The sequence below is a fragment of the Panonychus citri genome, unplaced genomic scaffold, assembly GCF_014898815.1.
Source record: "Panonychus citri isolate SS breed McGregor unplaced genomic scaffold, ASM1489881v1 Contig00077, whole genome shotgun sequence".
Lineage (NCBI taxonomy): Eukaryota > Metazoa > Arthropoda > Arachnida > Trombidiformes > Tetranychidae > Panonychus > Panonychus citri.
Genome location: NW_026515482.1, coordinates 493,272 through 514,269, shown reverse-complemented (window position 1 = coordinate 514,269; position 20,998 = coordinate 493,272). Strand labels below are relative to the sequence as shown.

Below are 20,998 nucleotides of genomic sequence, written 5' to 3'. Positions count from 1 at the left end.
ATTGAGTAGTGTCCATAGGCAAGAGAGTTTACAGAATCAATGAGGTAACGCTTATCTTCAAATGGTGATAAAGCAATCTTATCGTTTACATATAGATGAACAATGTGATTTTCTGATCCCAGTCTACGTGTTGTCCTTCGAACTGTTTTCACATTGAAAAGAGAATTTTTATAATCCTCAAATGATAACTGGTTCTCAACTACAACACCTTGAACTCCTTTAGCCCTCTTTTTAACCTCGCTTTGTGTTTTGATTGCATACAGTTTTGGTCTCAGAGCGATAACTTCTTCAATCACTTGACCATTCATCTCATCCTTTAGACATCCAATTTTTTCGATTGTTACTGCTATACAAGCAGTGTTCAACAGGAAGATCACTGAAATCCATTATATCTGAAAAATGATCCATATCTCGAACTAAATCGTCAGTTTTTATCTCAACTAAGAGAGAATCAGTATCAGAATATACTAAACTGATGTTATCATGAAAATAAGATTTAAATCTATCATAGTAGAGGGTGTAAACATGAAGTTTAGCCAACTCTAATACAGTAAAACCAACAATTATGGGTTTGTCAAGTAAAACGGTATCCGGTAGCATTTGAAAAAGCACTTTATCATCTGAGAGGATTCGCATGTTTTTACATAGATGCTTTCGAGTTCGTCTTGCAGCCATAGTATCTGTTGTCACCAAGTCAACTTTAACTCTTTTCCTTTTATCTTCCATCAATTTACCATAATTGCTGTTTACAAATAGCTTGTAAAGGGATGAGACAAAAGGAGAGGATGCTTGTTTCCTCTTTTCGGTGCAAAGGTTGATGTACGGTGATAACCAACGCTTTTGATGGAAAGATATTACTCGGTGAATATGCGTCACTTTCAATCCATGTTTGACGTAATACTTCAGCATTCGGTAGTGGATAACATATCGGGTTTTAGGAAGAAAAGTAGCAACAAGTTTCTCAGTTTTTGTTGACTTCTGGTCTAGTTCATCGAGAATAGATTTAGCGGTTGGACTTAACATTGAATCTGAAATTACCATTTTATGTGGAGCAAGTGGAAAATCGTTATGTAGATCGTGCAGTGTCTCAGGATAGATTAGATCAACTTCAAGAATGTAACCTGTTGGTGCATCGTCTTCGACAGATAGGTAACAGTTTAACTGTCGTGACTCTAACCATTGATAGTTACCAAACGGTAGAACATCACACATTGCCTTGCCATATAAATTGTTCACGTCAAAATAAAGAATCCATGTTTGATCGCCTCCGTCGTATGATTGAACCAATTTATTGTTTGCTTTTACGTGTCTCTTGGCCACTGTAGTGAAACCACCTCTTATTCCGTTCTCAACCATCATGTACATTTCCAGATCAGTAAAGATCTTCAGGGATACTTTAAGCATCTTTATCGCTGAGGCAAAAGATAAACCAGGAACTGACATATAATGTGGCGGATCAATAGCAAAGTCATTTAAACTTGTTTCTCTAAAGTTTTCAAAAACAGCGGCTAACAAAAGTACATCTAAACGTAAATAAATGTCTATCAGATCACCCAATTTTTGGCAGTTAAATTGTCTCCAGACACGCGTTAATCTTTCATACATTTCAATTGTAATAGATTTATCAGTGAGAGATGAATAGAATGATTCTATTGCAGGTAGATTTCTCTCTTCATACCTTTCAAATGAGTCCAAATATTCGTATGGAAGGACAGCTTTATCAAGAAGGTCGGTTAGATCACGAGTTTTCCACTCTTGACGTAAAAAGTGCTCCTTATCGACTAGGCTTAAATCTTTCGATAGAGTGTCAAGGCTAGCAGGTAAAAAAGCATACGAATCAAGAAAAGCTAAATTACCGGAATACCATCCAATATACTTTTCCAAAGATTGCGGTATTATGGTAATATTGGAAGAGAAGGTTTTACCGTCCATTCCAGCAATAAGTAAATGACTATCATAGTTCTTAAGGTTATGGAAGAAAATTGGAATTCTTTTGGGAATGGAGTAGTTTACATTGCAGGACTTGTGAGCAGCACCTCGATATGCACCAGTAAAATGATCATGGTCTCTCACTCTATCTCCTCCCAAGAAACCACCACAGATCCAACAATTCCATTCAGTTTTAAAACTTTGTGTCTGATCAAATGTGATCGTCATTGGCTTGCAGGCATTAACTTTCAGGTAATCATCTAACCACTTCTCAGTTTGCTTAACACTACTCAGGAAATCATTGATGATGTTTTCTCCGTGTTTATAATCGCTCTTAATCACACGTTTGTTCCAGTCAACAACTATATAACCATAACTACTAGGCTCGTGACGAGATACTTTTCTTGGATCACCAGTTGGTATACATACACTTTCAAAATCTGCATAAATGATGAAAGGGTGTTTGCTTTCTTTTTTCAAGTTCCTCTTAACCAAATCTGCAAATGGAGTTTGTATCGATACCACGGGTAGTTTCACTCGTTGTACGGCTCTATTTTCACAATCAATCAGATGAGTTGCAAGTTTTTCTTTAGAAGTATACCCATGTAGACATCTTTCACAGTGGTATCGTCTTCTATTAGTTTTACTGTTCAAGGCTCTACGTAAGCTTATAATGGGATAGAAATGATCAGCATATAAGAGTAATTTAACGTGTTTACTCTTTTTCTCTCTGGTAATACGAAGAGGGATTATGTATTTACCATCTAAGTTGTATGAAAAAACACTAACAGATATATCATTAACCTTTTCAAAGCCGTTTATCTGCTCAAGAGTAACATCTCCTGTCCATTTTGAGAAATTATGGTTATTGATGTATCGAGTATATTGTGTTACGCGATGTTTGTCAACGTCTCCATATATACTCGCTAATATTGAATACATAAAACAGCTTGTCTTACAGTTAAGACTTACAAAACATCTCTTTCCATAGAGTTGCTTTGGTAATTTCTGGAGACGGCATCCTCCATGGTGTGGCTGATACCATGCAACATAAACATCTAGAGATGAAATACAAACTATGATGAAACCACTTCCTCTCTCCGTATAATGATCAATTATACTTTGAATCTCAGAGAAACTATCCATGAGTAATTGATCCAAATCATCACATTCACTCAGATAAACTTTAAAAATTGAATGAATATACGAAGTGACGAAATCTTTCGTACCAAGTTTTTCAAATACAATGTTAATTGAAAATGAAATTTTCAGTGGACCAAGTTCTCTTGACAATGACTCAACCATAGCTTTCAAATCTGGAACAGTGTTGGTATGTAGATCTTCCAATGTGTAACATTTATCAAATTTTCTTGAATATAAGCGATACTTCGATCTGAATGCTTGTTTGATCAAAGTGAAATTGAAAAGTTCAACTATATCTGTTACTTTAGGTGATGCAAGTATCAAGCCACAAATTTTAACATGACTTTCTAGTTGTTGATTTGTGTCGAATCTCGTTGAACATTTTTCACAAACTAAACCTTCAATCTCCATTTTACTGTTTTCACTGTTGTTTGTAGGTTGTGTTGGATAGCATGTGTGATCCAAAAGAGTAGAAAAGTCACCGAAAAACTGGTTACACTGAGGACAGCTACCAATAGACTGACTAATTGCAGCAAGATCATCTACTACTTGAAGTTGTTGTTGTTGTTGTTGTTGTCTATCTTCATTTTGTGTCGGCACTGTTGATGGTTCGAATAACCCACTGGTTAAGTAAATTTGCAATTCATCCAATGAATCATTGTCACAACATGAATGGTTTATGAAGTCACCTAAGTCGTCAAAGACAATTTGACAAAATCTACATCTTAACCCCTAAAATAAGAAAGATATTAAAATATTAAATTTAAAAATTCACAGATTCAAGAAAACTTACCTGATCATCCATTCTAGTTTTTCAATTAAAATAATACTTATGATTTAAAATGCAATATAAATATCAACTAAATCAAATATGAATATTTCAATTTTATTTATACCCCAATTTTTTGTCACACACGCGCAATAAAAAAATTCAGCAACTTTATAAAAATCTCAGTGTACGAAAGAGTTTAATTTCGAAGAGCTATGGATGTTTTTTACAAAAAGTTATCAAGAAATCTTACATTTGTTCTGTGGAGAATACAACGTCAAGTGGAGCTGCCGTCACTCAAAAGAAGAATACAAGTTATCATCAATGAATACGAGCGTAAGCGAAAAGTGTCTCTATCATGTGTTAATTCGGTTACATCGAGTGATGGTGAAGTCGGTGAACATTTTTGTTGTGATAATGTAGACTTACTGAGTGATCACTTGATTAAATTAAAAAATTTGATTGAATCGGAAAGTACTGTTACTTTGTATAATTATCTTGTTGATTATATGAGACTCGTTGAAGATAAAATACTCATGATTAATGAATCTGAATTGATTGTAACATCTTCATCTCTGTAATAAATTGTCATGTTTTTTTCTCCAAATCTTATCTCAATTTTACATTTAATTCAAAATAATCGAACGGCTACCAGGTATCTGATGAGCAATACAATACATCACATTTCGGATTTGTACTAGTAAAATATCGATTTCATTCAAACTACACACATATTGATAAGCTGGATGAAACACTGATGGCATTTGCCTATCAAGGATACTCCTGATCTGATCATTTGTCGTGTAACCTCCAATTGTGTATGATAAAACTTCAGTAAATCCATAATCCAAAATTGTTTGTACCAAATCTTCTCCTTCTTTTTCATAGATTTTATATTGGTCACTCAGTCTAGAATAAATGGCTCTTTCAATGATCTAAGATTGAGAAATCGTGAAAAATTAATTGTCATAACTTAAGTCATGAAATTTACTTACATTAGGTATATTGTTTATAACGTGATCCATATTGAAAATTTAATAATGTAATTACGAAGAGAAAAAATTTGACAAAATTTTGTTTGCTCTGACGTACCTATTTTTGTTTATTTTAGCTGAATTGCATTTGTGGAAAAATGGATGAAAAGAATTATTATGCATTTACAATTTATTCAATCCTTAGTAACAAACCAACCATTTTTTCCGAAATTTTTGAGGAAAGATTTTTTTCTCCCCACTAACAACCACACCCAATATGAAATTTATTCCACTGATTACTCTGATCAATACTGATGGAAAATGATGACTCTCAATTCCGGAGAAGACCGGAGACCAATTTTAGAAATTTAATTCAATTTTCCGAAATTTTGTGGGAAAAAATTTTTTTCTCACCACCAACAACCACACCCAATATGAAATTTATTCCACTGATTACTCTGATCAATACTGATGGAAAATGATAACTCTCAATTCCGGAGAAGACCGGAGACCAATTTTAGAAATTTAATTCAATTTTCTGAAATTTTGTGGGAAAAAATTTTTTTCTCCCCACCAACAACCACACCCAATATGAAATTTATTCCACTGATTACTCTGATCAATACTGATGGAAAATGATAACTCTCAATTCCGGAGAAGACCGGAGACCAATTTTAGAAATGCAATTTAACTAAGTTCGGTAGACGTTTGGTAGGTAAGTATCCTACTGGTTTGTCATTACGTTAAACCCTGGCGGGGGGGGCTTTCTCGCGAGTTAATCGAGCTCACTGGTCTTAGAGGTATCGCGAGAATGTTGATTTCTCCTACCTCGCGAGATAAATGATATCCATGTCCACTAAGATCACGCGAGTTAATGGGTTTCTCGGATTTCGCGAGATGAAAGAAAATATTTAACAAGAAAAATTTGTTAAGTATAAAAAAAGTAGATGAAATATGGATGAAAATTTTTTATTGTTTTAATTTCAAATACCTAAAGTATTAATTGTTATGAGTGTAAAAACTTTTTCTCTTTAATTATCTTCTGTTTTATTCTTTTTTTATTCATAAACTATTTAATCACTTAGTACGGTTTTCATGCCACATTTGTACAACCGTTTTCAATGCACATTGATACTTAGCATCAGCAGGATGGAGTTGACATGGTTTCCCTCGTGGATTGGTAGCTAAATTAATCTTAATCCTTGGAATTCCCATACGACGGAGAACACCTTCAGCATCAGGAGAGACATAGGCCATGAGAAACTCATCCTGCGTGGTACTTGATCCATAAAAAGTTGAAAGAAGACTGGTCGCCTGATTGACACGAAGTCCATGTCCATTACATTCGAATGGTAGTCCATGAACCATTGATGTTTCCGTGGCTATCGACCACGAACTTTCCAGAGATATGTCTGAAGTTTTTTGACGATGATCGATAGCAAAATGAACCGTTGATAGATCACTAAGAAGAGCAAGTTCACGTGGAATGAATAAACCATTGTTGTGGAAACCTTGTACATCAAAAAAAGCACATATATTGGAATTCATTTTTTTAAGATGAAAATAATTTTGTAAACACACAAGCAGAAAGTTCAATTTAAATCAAGTTTATTAAATGGATTCAGAAAGTTAAATGAGTACAATCAATCACAAATCATTTTCAATACAATAATTAGAGAGCGAAACGTTATCTTGTTCTCTTTCGCAAAATCTGCAAGATTTCCTGCAAATCCAGAGGAAATTACCTCCTCAAATGAAGGTAAATCTGTTGACAAACCGTCAATCTTGCCAAAGGAAGCAGAGTAAAAATCGAAAAGTTCATTCTTTTTCCCTTTCATGGTGTCTTTTTGTTCATCCGTTAGCTTCCCGGGTTCAAGCAACTCTTCTTCCTCCCATTTAATCATAGGATTTTTATCCTGACCATCAATAAATTTAGAGAATAAACACGCTTGTTGTAATAAGGAAGCCGGATATTTTCCAAGAGGATCTTTAACGAATTCATGAAGTAAGACGATACCAGGAATCAGATTGTCCAGAACATTAAAGTATTTAGCTTCAATCTTCAGCTTTGCATGTCTCTTCTCACATTGAAGATCACCAGAGTCAAGCTTAACGATAGAAAGCTCATCAATACTTTCCAATTCCTCTGCAGTTCCTTTGATCATCATAGAAATGTATCTACCAAGATGAATAAGTTCCCATCGCTTGAGGTTCAGTCCATTACGAGTCGGATGATTGTTATAGTAAAACCGAATGTCCGAACGTGTACAAGTAACATCTCCGAATTCATCTACTCCATAAGAAACGGTAATTTTCAAATCAGGGTTGATAACAATTGGCTTTAATGAGCTCCAGGTCAAAACAGGCATAATGATTTTAAGTTGAAAACTAAGTATAATATTGACGGATGATGATGAAGAGAAAACTTTAAACTGAATTGATTTCTTGATTTACTGGTCTTTTTATAGCAAAAGAGAGACAAGAGAAAAACTTTTCAAAAATATGTCGTAAGTGTCTTCTAGTTTTACCTCCGGTTATAATGTAAGAGCCTTTTGGAAAGTAAATAACACATACTTTACCATCCCTCCAATAGATACCATTGAAAAGTTCGGGTTCATATGAAACATTATCATTTGCTTTAACAAAAATGTTTACATCTATTCGCGGATAAATTTTTCCTGAAGCAACGTAGTTACAAACTCTTACAAATTTAATTTTATCCAGAGGGAAGTGCTTTTGAACAAATGCACCTGCTGAAGTTATAGTTTTAAATCCTGTTGCATTAACTTTTCCTGATTCAAATACGAGTAAGCATTTACCTTTATCTCTGATCACATCGGCATTGAATCTCTTCTTTGTTTTTCCTGAAGCACCTTTTATAATAATACTTCGACACAAGTCCCAACACGAGACAATATTAGTAATTTTTGGTAGACTGTAATCTTTCATCTTCAGTATCATTTTCAACTGATCTTTAACGTAAAAGGTGATCAACTAAATAGTACAAACAACTTCTTTTTAAATTCTCATTTATTAAGTGTTCATCATGATTGACAATATGGACGGTTTATTTGGTTTTGACGTTGACACCAACAAGCCTGTTACTATGATTATAAAATTTTCATTTCAAAACATCTCTGATGATGACCTGAGACTCTTTATCCACAGCTTTAATATCTCTGGTTTAGCCCCCTGTGTTGGTAATGATGCTGCTCGATTGTTGAAACCCTTAGAACTTGATCGTGCCAATGTTTGTGATTTTGGTATGAAAATCGCTTTAACACTTGAAGGTGAAATGGGGAAAGTCAACAATTTTTTGAAAGATGTTAAGCCACGAAATTGTACCTGTGGTCTTGTTGTATATAAAAAGAAAAGGTTATCAACTAAGAGAAGTGGTAATGCTGAGTAATTTATCCATTTATTGTGTAACTATAATACATATAAATAAATCAATTGAGACATTTTTTGATCAAGAAGATGTAATTTTATTTTTCTTTTTTTTATTCATAATATTATTGTTCACCATCAAGATAGTAATCATTCTTGGCTTTTTCAATATGTTTATCAATTTCAATTGCTAATTCAGACGAGTAATCTCTTCGTCTGATTAGCTGACCACTTTGCCGATCAGTTACATAGAACCAAGGAAATCTACCTGGTTTACCATGTCTTTTTCTCACAAAACCACTACATTCTTCATCAACTTTTCTTACATGACAAGAAATTTCGAAGCGATTAGTGTCAGTGTAAGATCGCTTCGGGAAAATGTGTTGTTCTAAGCTACAAAGTGATTTTAAATTTTTTTTGCAATAAATGCAAACGAAATGAAGAGGATTGGCCTCAATGTCTGCTCGAACCTCTTCATTATCTTTTCGCAATTTTTCATTAAACTCTCGTACGAGTTCAATCGGCCGCTTAAGATGACTCGGTGGATCTTCTTCGAGGTATATGTCTTCCTCGTTTCCTCCGCCAAAGCCCCAATCCCAATAATATTCACGTAAACCTGTTTCCGGGTCTTCAGCCCATGCTTTCAGCTCCATAGGATGCATACCCTCAGTATATCGAGCTTGACCTGGTGCTCGTTGTGCCATATTTGTTAGATATAAATTTTATTATACTTCAACAAGTCTATCCAAAGACAAAGAACGAAGCAGATAACCCAAAGACAAAGAACGAAGCAGATAAAGAACGAAGCAGATAACCCAAGGAACTTCAAATAGTCTATCCAAAGACAAAGAACGAAGCAGATAACCCAAAGAACTTCAACTAGTCTATCCAAAGACAAAGAACGAAGCAGAAAACCCAAGGAACTTCAAATAGTCTATCCAAAGACAAAGAACGAAGCAGATAACCCAAAGACAAAGAACGAAGCAGATAACCCAAGGAACTTCAACTAGTCTATCCAAAGACAAAGAACGAAGCAGATAACCCAAGGAACTTCAAATAGTCTATCCAAAGACAAAGAACGAAGCAGATAACCCAAGGAACTTCAACTAGTCTATCCAAAGACAAAGAACGAAGCAGATAACCCAAGGAACTTCAAATAGTCTATCCAAAGACAAAGAACAAAGCAGATAACAAGGAACTTCAACTAGTCTATCAAAGACAAAGAACGAAGCAGATAAGAGGAACTTCAAATAGTCTATCCAAAGACAAGAACAAGCAGATAACCCAAGGAACTTCAAATAGTCTATCAAAGACAAAGACAGAGCAGATAACCAAGGACTTCAAATAGTCTATCAAAGACGAAGAACAAGCAGATAACCCAAGAACTTCAACTAGTCTATCAAAGACAAAGAACAAACAGAAAACCAAGGAACTTCAAATAGTCTATCCAAGACAAAGACAGAAGCAGATAACCCAAGGAACTTCAAATAGTCTATCAAAGACAAAGAACGAAGCAGATAACCCAGGAACTTCAAATAGTCTATCCAAGACAAAAGACGAAGCAGATAACAAAGAACTTCAACTAGTCTATCCAAAGACAAAGAACGAAGCAGAAAACCCAGGAACTTCAAATAGTCTATCAAAGACAAAGAACAAACAGATAACCCAAAGACAAAGAACGAACAGATAACAAGGAACTTCAACTAGTCTATCCAAGACAAAGAACGACAGACCCAAGGAACTTCAAATAGTCTATCAAAGACAAAGAACGAAGCAGATAACCCAAGGAACTTCAACTAGTCTATCAAAGACAAAGAACGAAGCAGATAACCCAAAGAACTTCAAATAGTCTATCAAAGACAAAGAACAAACAGATAACCCAAGGAACTTCAAATAGTCTATCAAAGACAAAGAACGAAGCAGATAACCCAAGGAACTTCAAATAGTCTATCAAAGACAAAGAACAGAAGCAGATAACCCAAGGAACTTCAAATAGTCTATCCAAAGACAAAGAAGAAACAGATAACCCAAGGAACTTCAAATAGTCTATCAAAGACAAAGCAAAGAATAACAAGAACTTCAAATAGTCTATCCAAGACAAAAAGCAAATAACCCAAAGACGAAGAACAGAGCAGATAACAAAGAACTTCAACTAGTCTATCCAAGACAAAGAAAGCAGATAACCAAAGAATTTCAACTAGTCTATCCAAAGACAAAGAACAAAGCAGATAACCCAAAGACAAAGAAAACAGATAACCCAAGGAACTTCAACTAGTCTATCAAGACACAAAGAACAAACAGATAACCCAAGAACTTCAAATAGTCTATCCAAAGACAAAGAACAAAGCAGATAACAAGGAACTTCAACTAGTCTATCCAAGACAAAGAACGAAGCAGATAACCCAAAGAACTTCAAATAGTCTATCAAGACAAAAGAAAACAGATAACCCAAGGAACTTCAAATAGTCTATCCAAGACAAAGAACAGAAACAGATAACCCAAGGACTTCAACTAGTCTATCAAAGACAAAGACAAGCAGATAACCCAAGGAACTTCAAATAGTCTATCAAGACAAAGAACAGAAGCAGATAGCAAGGAACTTCAACTAGTCTATCCAAAGACAAAGAACAAACAGATAACCAAGGAACTTCAAATAGTCTATCCAAGAGACAAGAACAAACAGATAACCCAAAGAACTTCAAGTCTATCCAAAGACAAAGACAGAACAGATAACCCAAAGAACTTCAACTAGTCTGTCCAAGACAAAGAACAGAGCAGATAACAAAGAACTTCAACTAGTCTATCAAAGACAAAGACAAAGCAGATAACAAAGAACTTCAAATAGTCTATCAAAGACAAAGAAGAAGCAGATAACCCAAGAACTTCAACTAGTCTATCAAAGACAAAGAACGAAGCAGATAACAAAGAACTTCAAATAGTCTATCCAAAGACAAAGAACGAAGCAGATAACCCAAAGAACTTCAAATAGTCTATCCAAAGACAAAGAACGAAGCAGATAACCCAAAGACAAAGAACGAAGCAGATAACCCAAGGAACTTCAACTAGTCTATCCAAAGACAAAGAACGAAGCAGATAACCCAAAGAACTTCAACTAGTCTATCCAAAGACAAAGAACGAAGCAGATAACCCAAAGATCCTTAACAAGATGATTAAATCGTTTGAAGATGTAGTAATATTAAAACTGTTCAATAGTTACTATTACTATGTAAGTTTAATGTTCAACTGATGATTTCAATCATGATTCTCTTTCTTTTTATACGATCTTTTTCGTTTAAGCTGAATAAGCATATCTTCTGTATATCATCCATGATGAACATACATTGAAGTTTTTAATTTTCTATTTGTTTTTTATGTTTGCCGAACGTGGTAGATTCTAAGGCTTTTCTTTCATTAAATGAAAACAATAAATTGGTTAATTAAATAATCTACCTTTTTACCCTCTCCACCTGGATCATTACAATTAGATCAAAAGGAAAAGGAAATGATAAAAATAAGCATTTAATAAACTGCACAAGGTGTACAAATATATGCATTTAAGGGGTACCTGCATTTAAGGGGTACACTCTTATACTACTTTAAATCAATAGAATTAAACTATTGTTTGCATTAATTTACATTTTGTTTATCACTAAATTTCATATGAATCAACAGACAAAGTCAATGATAATTTTAAACAATCGGATGATCGTCAATTTAATCTATTATCTAATTAACCTAATCTGAATCAACTTTCTCTTATTAACGTATTTGAATAATGATTACCAAATGAACAACTAATTAACCTTACAGTTAATGAACACTCGACACTGAAGTTTGGTCCATCAGCTACATCACCAGTTGCACATGATGGTGTCCATGAACTGATAGACATTCGGTAAACAAATGAATCATCTTTCTTTTTCTTTATTAGAAGAAAGTGATTAACTTCACCACGTGAGTTAGCTGAATAACTAAACAAAATTTCTTCATTGTTATCCATACTGATTATAAAATGAAACTATACTTTAATTATGAACTTCCTGTCCTTTTATACCTTTTCATTATTTAGCTTTAGCTTAAGGTTTCAAGGTTAAGCCTTTGCATAATTATTCAAGGTTAAGCCTTTGCATAAATTTTCACGGTTGAGTGATCACAATTTTATTTAATTTTTGTTATGCATGAGTGCATTTGGGGGTGGGGTTTGAGAGGGGGGAGGGACCGGAAGAAACCGGAAGTAGTATTCCCCACCCCCTTCCTGTGCCAGAAGCGGATGGTTTGCCCCTACTTAGAGATGTTGACAAAAGAATTTAAAAAACAATTCAACATAATCGGTCTCACCAAAGAGTGAAATCATTGATTCTTTAGCTGTTTTATCCAAATATTTACCATTTGAAAAAATTGGTCGGATTTGGGGAGATTGGTCTCCAAGACATGAATTTTGGTTAAATTGATGATCATGATTAACTGTTACTTTAATCACCTATAAGAATTCGTCACAATTAAATCAATAGAATTAAACTTTTGTTTGCATTAATTTACATTTTGTTTATAACTAAATTTCATATGAATCAACAGACAAAGTCAATGTTAATGTTAAACAATCGGATGATCGTTAATTTAATCTATTATCTAATTAACCTAATCTGAATCAACTTTCTCTTATTAACGTATTTGAATAATGATTACCAAATGAACAACTCACTAACCTTACAGTTAATGTAGCTTCTGAAAGTCGACGGAAAAATTGATTGAAGCTGATTCTTGGCTGACGATCATTTATACAACATTGTGATTAAGGTTATTTCAATTAGTTAATGTTAATTGTTACTCTAAGCAGCTGTGAAGATTAGTCACAATTTTTCTAAACGAAACTAAGAAAATGAAATCATAACGACAAATAGAAAAGATTGAATAGATATGACAAACGAAAAAATCAAAGTAGTTTGAGTTTTTGAGTTTTTTTATTCAAATCGATAATTATATTAATTTAAATGACTTTTCCGTTTCCAATATAGAAATAGAGGTTGACGCGTGTTGACCCTTTTTATAAAATGAAACAAATATATTGAATCAATAGATTGAAAATAGTCTCATACTTTTTATCAGGTATTTTAATGACAGCAAGTGCATGAAAATCTTGATCAGAAACTAAATTGTTAACCCGTTTAAGCTCATGTAATGAACAATACCATTTAAGGGCGATTCCTTGAAGGGTATCACCTTTTTCAATCCTATGGAAAATGTAATGATGATGGTCAGGCTTTTTGTTTGATTGTCTTTCTTTTTGAGATCGCTTTTTGAGTTCATAATAATCGTTACTAAATTCTAGATCTGGTATAATTGTCTCCTGGTTATTTGTGGTTATTTGTCGCTGAGATTGTAGTAACTTTTGTCCATGTGAAAGGTCATTATTGTAATCGCATTTATTACCAAGAAGGTTCAAGTTTTCTTGGTGTTGTTGGTCAATCTCTTGATCAACTAATTTCTCATATTTCCATTTGAAAAGAGACGATCTGTTGGTCATCACGCGATTTTGAAATTGTGAACACTGGCATAATTGGTCAATAGATTAATGGATTAACAGTTTATCAGTTTTTAAAATCAGATGAAGTTCAGGTGAACCTGAATTTTTATATGAAAGAGGCACTTATTATGTAACTTGGTTCTGGAATAAATCATCTACCTGGAAGATTATTCATAATATAATGAGATAAGAATGTAAATATTAGATTTTTAATTGAGAAAAAACATTGAAACATTTAAAATTAGTGGAAACTTAATTAGTCTCTTTCTCTCTCTATATTTGTTAACACATACAATTAAAATAAAGCTTACGGTCAGAACCAGAAAATTGGTTGAGAATAAGTTAATTGTTGATATAACAAGATTTAGAATTGAGACCAATCGCGAGAGAAAAAGAAAAAAATTCTTACCATTTAAAACAATAAACGGACTTTTGAAGCTTCTTAAAATTCAGTCAGTTCCCAGCCTATTCAATACATGGAAGATAATAGAATCAGTCGAGCCAGTGATTGGCACTGACAGTCGTGTCTTCATGAACATTTACCCAAATTGGTGTAATTAACAAAGGAATATTATCATCACTTGAGATAATTGGTGACTCGGTTCGTATCTTCATCACCATGTTAACGGTTCGATCTAATATCAGAAGTAATGGTTAAACTATTTCAGCCTTTTATCGACCTTCGATACTAGAGCTTCTGTTGAATACGTGGTCTGATTTAATATCACGGAAAGAAATCAAGTGTACTGTAGATACGAAATGAGTTTGAGGTTAATTTTATATCATTCGCGTAGCAAAGTTGCTAATGACAGTTTTTCAGTAGTTAGATAATCAAGACATCCATTTACATTTTTATACTAAAAAGATTAGAACTTTTAGCTTTGCATTGGCAGAAGCTATTTTGAATAGTAAATTCTGTCATAAAATTTAACAGAGTATTTGTTACATTGAATTATCAGATAGTCTTACTACCAATAATTTTAATAACATGATGATTTGTGACGAACGCGAAAAAATAAACAGACAACAATGAAAAGTTTAAATTCAGCAAATTATTTTATTAAATTATAATTGTTAATTTTTTTCGATGACGATCTACATCAAAGATTAAATTCATTGACTTAATTATCAGGATAAATCAACGGCTGCTCATACCGTCCAGGTTATCAAGACGTTTATCCGCTTCGACTAGGTCTAGCCCTCTTTCCGCTCTAGTTGGGACGAAGTTTGAGCCTGAGCTCTCAGCTATGCAGAGAGCGACGATGGCGATGAAAACTTTTATACTGCTGAATTTCATGATTGTTGTGTTTTTAAAAATTTAACTTTGAAACAAAATACAAAACTATTATGTTGTTGATTAAATTGATCGATAATTACAAGTGATGTTAATCAACTTAAAGCTAATGCTTTTTATACAGGATGGTGATTAAGATTACCCCACTTGATTAATGTTGATTGTAACTTTAATCATCTGTGAGAATTAGTCACAATTAAGTCAATAAGCCCCAAACTTTGTTTGCGATTAATTTACATTTTGTTTATTGTAAATTCATTTGAATCAATAGACAAAGTTAATTTTGAATTAGTTGATCATTAGTTAGATCAATATTTAATGAACAAAGTGTTGATTGATTTGGACTAATTAGAGAATTAATCAAACAGTTTGCTTAAATTATTTTCAGTTTTAATTTTATTTAGAGAAAAAGTCACTTGTTATTTAAACTGTGAAAACTTTTACACAGCTGATTTAATTAACAAAAGTAAGTTGAAAGTCGAATTGATCAATTTTAAGTAAATATTCATCGCAGAAAGTGTCACCTCTTAAATGCAAATCAATTGATAACCAATCCAAAAAACACTCCTTATGCCGAGTCCGAAAATATTTTTCGAATTACGAATGAACTTTTTTCTAGGACCTATGGATCTAAAGAATTAGAGTAGCCTGAAAAAGGAACAAGAGATGAAATAAATTATTTCAAATAATGGTTTTATATTTTTTACTAGCATCTAACAAGGCGGAGGAAATGTATGATCCCAATACTTATCTACAACCTTGAATAAAATAAGCTCAAATTTCGGGTAAATATTGTGCTCAAGATAAAAGGATTCTATGGCCAGATAAGATGAGGCTCTTTGAAAAAATCGTAATAACTATTGAACCATCACAAGTTTTTATCTGAAATTTTTTTTTCGATAGTGCATACATATACTCATGACAATTAGAAAAATATGGGTTCTCAACTTTTTCGACTTCGGTTTTATTGAGGTCGAAAGTGACCGCAACTTTTACTTAACTTGAATTCATTTTTTTACTTTAAAATTCTGTATCTTTCGAAAAAGAGCCCGATCTGAATGAAAATAGTTTCAATGCAAAGTTATGAGATGTCGAGGTACTAATTTTACTCAGCATTAACGTTTTTTGCAGAATGTATTAGTGCTTTCACCTGGATCTCATACTTTCACCTAAGGTTAGATAAAACCTTATCGATGGTTACATCCAAGTGCTCTCTCTTACTATTACTCTTTGACCGTAACACCCCCAAAGGGTGACCCTTTATAATGATGTTTATCTCTATCTTAAGATTTATTAATTTATTATCAATACATTATTTCATACATTTGATGAGAAAAACTTCAAACAGAAATATAATGATTGTAGAAACACAAAGTAATAAGTAAAGGTTAATTAGATCAGTAAAATTAGAATGAGTGATTGGACTGTAAGAGCCTTCGGCTCTAGGGCTTAATTCCTCGTAGAACTGACATCCAGGAAAGAGAATACTCGAGAAGCGACCATAGTAACTTATCCTCGCTTTCATTGCTGCAACATTACTAAAACCATGTTCGAAATATGAATATGAAGCTCTGTAAATCCATCGTTTCTTAATGCGATCAATATTCGTATGGTAAAAGTATGAACCCGTTTTCTCAAAATAGCGAACTTTACTAGAATGAAACAGGAAATCATTTCGTCCATTTTTAAGAAATTCATAATTTCTAATATAGAGATGTTGACAAAAGAATTTAAAAAACCATTCAACGTAATCGGTTTCGCCAAAGAGTGAAACCATTAATTCATTACCCTTTTCATCCAAATATTTATCGAGGGATTGATATTCCGGAATCAGTGGGTTTTCTAAGCCCAAAGATTCGTTTGCAAAACGATAACAAGTATTTTTATTTGCAGTACACTTGATTTCTTTCCGTGATATTAAATCAGACCACGTATTCAACGGTGCTGGACGTGAAGCTATCGAGTATTGTGTTGTGAAAGATGTCGAAAATAAATGTAATATGTAATAGACTGAGAAAGAGCAGGTTAAAAATAAGAATAACCCGAATTTACCTTTTGGGATTGTCAATAGAAACTTCATGATCGAAGGTCGATAAAAGTCTGAATTAATTTGACCAGTACTTCTGATATTAGATCGAGCAAAGTTTAATATCAAAGCGAGAACCGTTAACAGGGTGATGAGGACACGAACCGAGTCATCAATTATCTCAAGTGATGATAATATTCCTTTGTTAATTACACCAGTGGACGAGTTTGGGTAAACGTTCATGAAGATACAACTGTCACCGCCAACCACAGGCCCGACTGATACATTCACCTCTGTACCGTCCAAAAAATGAAGATATTTAGCCGGAAAAAGTAAATCAGACTCACCTGATCTGAAGAATGAAATAACATCGGCATCACTACCAAAAAATTCTGCGACTGTTATAGGAATATTACCTAGCTCACGTCTAAAGAGAATGTTGAGTTGCTTCTCGGACTCCTTTGTACTAAGTTTGAACAGAACTTTGATAAGAGAATTATTCATTACTTACCCGAAGCTCACGATGAGAAATATGAACCAAAATTTTACGACATTAAGAAAATGACAAATAAGATCTAATTGAAAATAGCGAAGAAATCAAATAATTCTGACAACTTTTCAAGTTTTTATTCTAATCGATAATTTTATTTATCTAAATAACTTTTCTGTTACCAATATAAAAATCATTAAATGTTGGCGCGTGTTGACCCTTTTTAGAAAATGAAACAAAGGTATTGAGTTTAGAAATCGAAAATATTCGAAACGAAAAAATCAGATTAGAATGAGTGATTTAAGAGATTTAATGTAACAAAATGAACTTTCACTTCAATATTATCCATTAAGAGTACTCAAGATATATTAATGAATTTGATGAGAAAAACTTCAAACAGAAATATAATGATTGTAGAAACACAAAGTAATCTCTTTCTTTTTCTCTTTCTCCTCTTTCTTCTCTTTCTGTGCGAAAGGGACCATTTTTTAACTACTGCTGTTAAACCCTTCATGTAACCATCAAGCTCATCATCATTACCATAAGAATTGACCAATCAGTAATTTAGGGATATACAATCAAATCACTTGGAAGGGAACACAAAATCATTAATTCGAAACAGAATGCATTTTATTGAAACTGATCTGCTTAAAGTCAACTCTTCGATTGCCTAAGATTTGAGCCATTTAGAAAACAGCCGAATAGAAAATCGCCAAAATGGTTTAAGCCAAAAAGATTTAGGCAAAATTGATAAACTAATTACTGATTACTAATTGATAACTAATTGTTTTTTTCTTCTTCTAATTGTAATCAATCTAATCATCTACAATTCTCTGATTGTTTCCAATCTTTCCCTGTCAATGTAGTAACCATGTAATCATTTAATTCTTGGAATCAGTTCTCGTTGACTGTGGCTTGTTTGATCTTTTAAAAATTAATTGTTTACATTCAGTTCGAGTTTATTATTGTTATGTTATAGTCTCAAAGTTAATTGTTATTATATTAAAATGATAACTTTCCAACTGTATTTGATTTAGTTGTGATTTTGCTAATTCTTGGAAGTTAACAATTAATTCAATTTTTCGAATTGTTTCGATTTCAGAGTTGAAACTTTTGTTTTCTAAATAAGAGTTTCGATTACAAGTTAAATTGCTCATCGTACTTACAATTAAATTTATAATCAAGTTTTAAAATGAATTTGATTTAAAGTTAATTAACAACGATAAATAAAATTTGTTTATTTTCATGATAAACTGGATTTAATTTGAGTTTTCCAGGAATCAAATTTTGAAAGTTCAATCATAAATTAAGGTGGGATGAGTTGATTCAAAAAAAGCAAATCATGATTAGTGAGATGAGAGTTGATGATCATGATTTAAATTATACATGAAATGATATCAAGACCAGTTAAACATGTTATCAATTTAACTTGTACATCGGCTAATTAAATTGTCGCAATTAATTTTGTTTATTATTGTCGGAAGTTCTTGGCATTAAAATGTCAAATAACTTTTGTGGTTTATCTTTGATGAAACTTGCAAGTAAAGAGACTGTTGAGTTAATTGTTCCTGTTGATTCATTAATTGTGGTACCGTTGTAATTACCGGAAGGAGAATCACCATTATTAACTAAGGGTAAATTGTTGTTGTTAGTGTTAATTGCTTCGGGAATTAATTCAATACCAGTTGATACTGGTAATTTGTTTGCCTTTGAGGTAATTATTTTACTTTTAATTGAGTTCAATGGATTTAACTGTTTTTGACCTTTCATGGGAAACTGTTGACCATTTCCGTTTTCTGTTCCTGTCCGTCGGTGAATATAACCCGCTGGTGGACGAACGGCAACTTGATGAATTTCAGATGATGAAGTTATCATTGGACCAGGTCCAGTTATTTGATGAGGAGATGATGATGCACCTGAAAGATGATGAGGCTGATGTTGATGATGACCAATTGATGGCTGAGATGATCGACCTGGTGGTGGCCAAATTGGATGTTCAGGTGGGAATCGGCCAACGGGTGGATCAGGAAGAGGTGGAACTGGAAGTGGGGAAATCGGTGATTCGTAGAAGGCCAACATTACAATCGCTCCGACAGCAAGTGATCCCATGTACATGAGAGCGGTAAATGGTGTACTTATCGATCCTCGAAGGGAAGAGAAAGCTTAAGAATAGATTGATTAAAGGAGAGAAAATAAGTTAATATCTTAAGTTGATCATGAGAAATTAGATCATTTTCAAGAAAAAAAAAACACTCACTTCGACCAAGATCAACTCCTCGAGCTTTGAAGATGAAATCCTTGATCCCTTGGATAGAGAAAGTATTTGAAGAAATTGAAGTTTCATTAACTTTCGTTGGTGATGAATCGATTACTGAAATTGATTTCGATGATTCTGAAGGTGATGGAGATGATGATGTTAAATCAGATGAGGAAGATGATGAGGATGTTGTTGAGACGAATAAAACATGGCTTTGACTTAAAAGAATCACAGTAATCCAGAAAAATGACGTTCTCTTAATTGTCCACAACATTTTGTCCAAATTGTTGATGGATCAATATTACAAACCGTTATAATGTTGATTCCTTTAACTGAACCAGAGTGAAGAAGTTTTTTCAGAAATAAACGATAATCATGAAGTGATTAACCAAATGAACGTAACCAACAAGATTAAGGATGAAAATAGAAATGAAATGAGAAGAAAAGAAAAGAAGAGAGAGAATAGTTATTAGAATGGAAGATGAATGATGAAGATGAAAAGGAAGACAAAAGGTTGTGTGTCACTTACAATTGTTGATCGACAATAATAATAATCAAATTGGAACTAAATTCAAGGATTGAGATGGTTTGTTGGTCCACAATCAAGCAACCATTACTAACAATCAGCTCTGTGAATCAAGTGTATTAAGGAGAGAGGGCCAACTATTAAGATGATCAGCTCTCTCATCATCCTTATCATCTTTCTCTCTCCCCTCTTGCCCATCTCAGAATCAACGGAACCGTTATAACAGGAAAACTTGATTCCGGTCTTTAGCTTTGGTCTTCAGATGGACTTGACCTGAGTCGCCTCTTCCTTACTGAATTTGATATTATAACTTATATATAACTTATTTTATCTTTTTTTCTCTCTCTCTCTCTCTCTCTTGCTCACTCATCTTTTCTATCACATCTCTTTCACGATCATCATTATCATTCTCATCATCTCCCTTACCTTTCTTCATATCCGCTGGTGCATCTGATGAAAAGTAGCAACTTCAATGCTCATTAATGATGAAAATTCTCTCTCTCTCTCTCTCTCTCTCTCTCTCTCTCTCTCTCTCTCTCTCACCCACTTTCTCCCCATTTCAAGTCTAGTCTCCAATTACCTGAAGATTATGAATGATGAGGACACACGATGATGATGAATAACAAGATGCTAATGGAAGAGGAACCTTCCTTAACCAAAAGAATGATGAAATTGATGG

The 20,998-nt window shown here is 33.4% G+C and overlaps 4 protein-coding genes across 4 annotated transcripts; all 4 read right to left on the bottom strand.

Moving 5' to 3' along the window:
• Positions 1 to 309: 309 nt before the first annotated feature.
• LOC128386978 (uncharacterized) lies at positions 310 to 3,877 on the bottom strand. The gene is made up of 2 exons (XM_053346106.1): positions 3,866 to 3,877; positions 310 to 3,804 (listed from the first exon to the last, which is right to left on the bottom strand). Exons 1-2 carry the CDS (start codon positions 3,875 to 3,877, stop codon positions 310 to 312), a joined length of 3,507 nt encoding a protein of 1,168 aa, XP_053202081.1.
• A 4,125-nt stretch (positions 3,878 to 8,002) lies between these two features.
• On the bottom strand, positions 8,003 to 9,363 carry LOC128386835 (uncharacterized). Its single transcript, XM_053345931.1, has one exon. The coding sequence runs from the start codon at positions 8,904 to 8,906 to the stop codon at positions 8,328 to 8,330; it is 579 nt and encodes a 192-aa protein (XP_053201906.1). The 5' UTR covers positions 8,907 to 9,363; the 3' UTR covers positions 8,003 to 8,327.
• Positions 9,364 to 13,246: 3,883 nt separating this feature from the next.
• On the bottom strand, positions 13,247 to 13,787 carry LOC128386977 (lysM and putative peptidoglycan-binding domain-containing protein 3-like). Its single transcript, XM_053346105.1, has one exon. It carries the CDS (start codon positions 13,724 to 13,726, stop codon positions 13,247 to 13,249), a length of 480 nt encoding a protein of 159 aa, XP_053202080.1. The 5' UTR covers positions 13,727 to 13,787.
• A 4,972-nt stretch (positions 13,788 to 18,759) lies between these two features.
• LOC128387252 (uncharacterized) lies at positions 18,760 to 20,612 on the bottom strand. The gene is made up of 3 exons (XM_053346435.1): positions 20,323 to 20,612; positions 19,794 to 20,125; positions 18,760 to 19,698 (listed from the first exon to the last, which is right to left on the bottom strand). Exons 2-3 carry the CDS (start codon positions 20,065 to 20,067, stop codon positions 18,995 to 18,997), a joined length of 978 nt encoding a protein of 325 aa, XP_053202410.1. The 5' UTR covers positions 20,068 to 20,125; positions 20,323 to 20,612; the 3' UTR covers positions 18,760 to 18,994.
• Positions 20,613 to 20,998: the final 386 nt, after the last annotated feature.

What these genes read in the sequence shown, in the direction of transcription:
- LOC128387252 (XM_053346435.1), bottom strand. Translation starts at nt 20,067, where the DNA reads ATGTTGTGGACAATTAAGAGAACGTCATTTTTCTGGATTACTGTGATT. An exon ending in AGGAGTTGATCTTGGTCGAA is followed by an intron (nt 19,699 to 19,793) that starts GTGAGTGTTTTT and finishes TCTATTCTTAAG; the next exon opens with CTTTCTCTTCCCTTCGAGGA.
- LOC128386835 (XM_053345931.1), bottom strand. Translation starts at nt 8,906, where the DNA reads ATGGCACAACGAGCACCAGGTCAAGCTCGATATACTGAGGGTATGCAT.
- LOC128386977 (XM_053346105.1), bottom strand. Translation starts at nt 13,726, where the DNA reads ATGACCAACAGATCGTCTCTTTTCAAATGGAAATATGAGAAATTAGTT.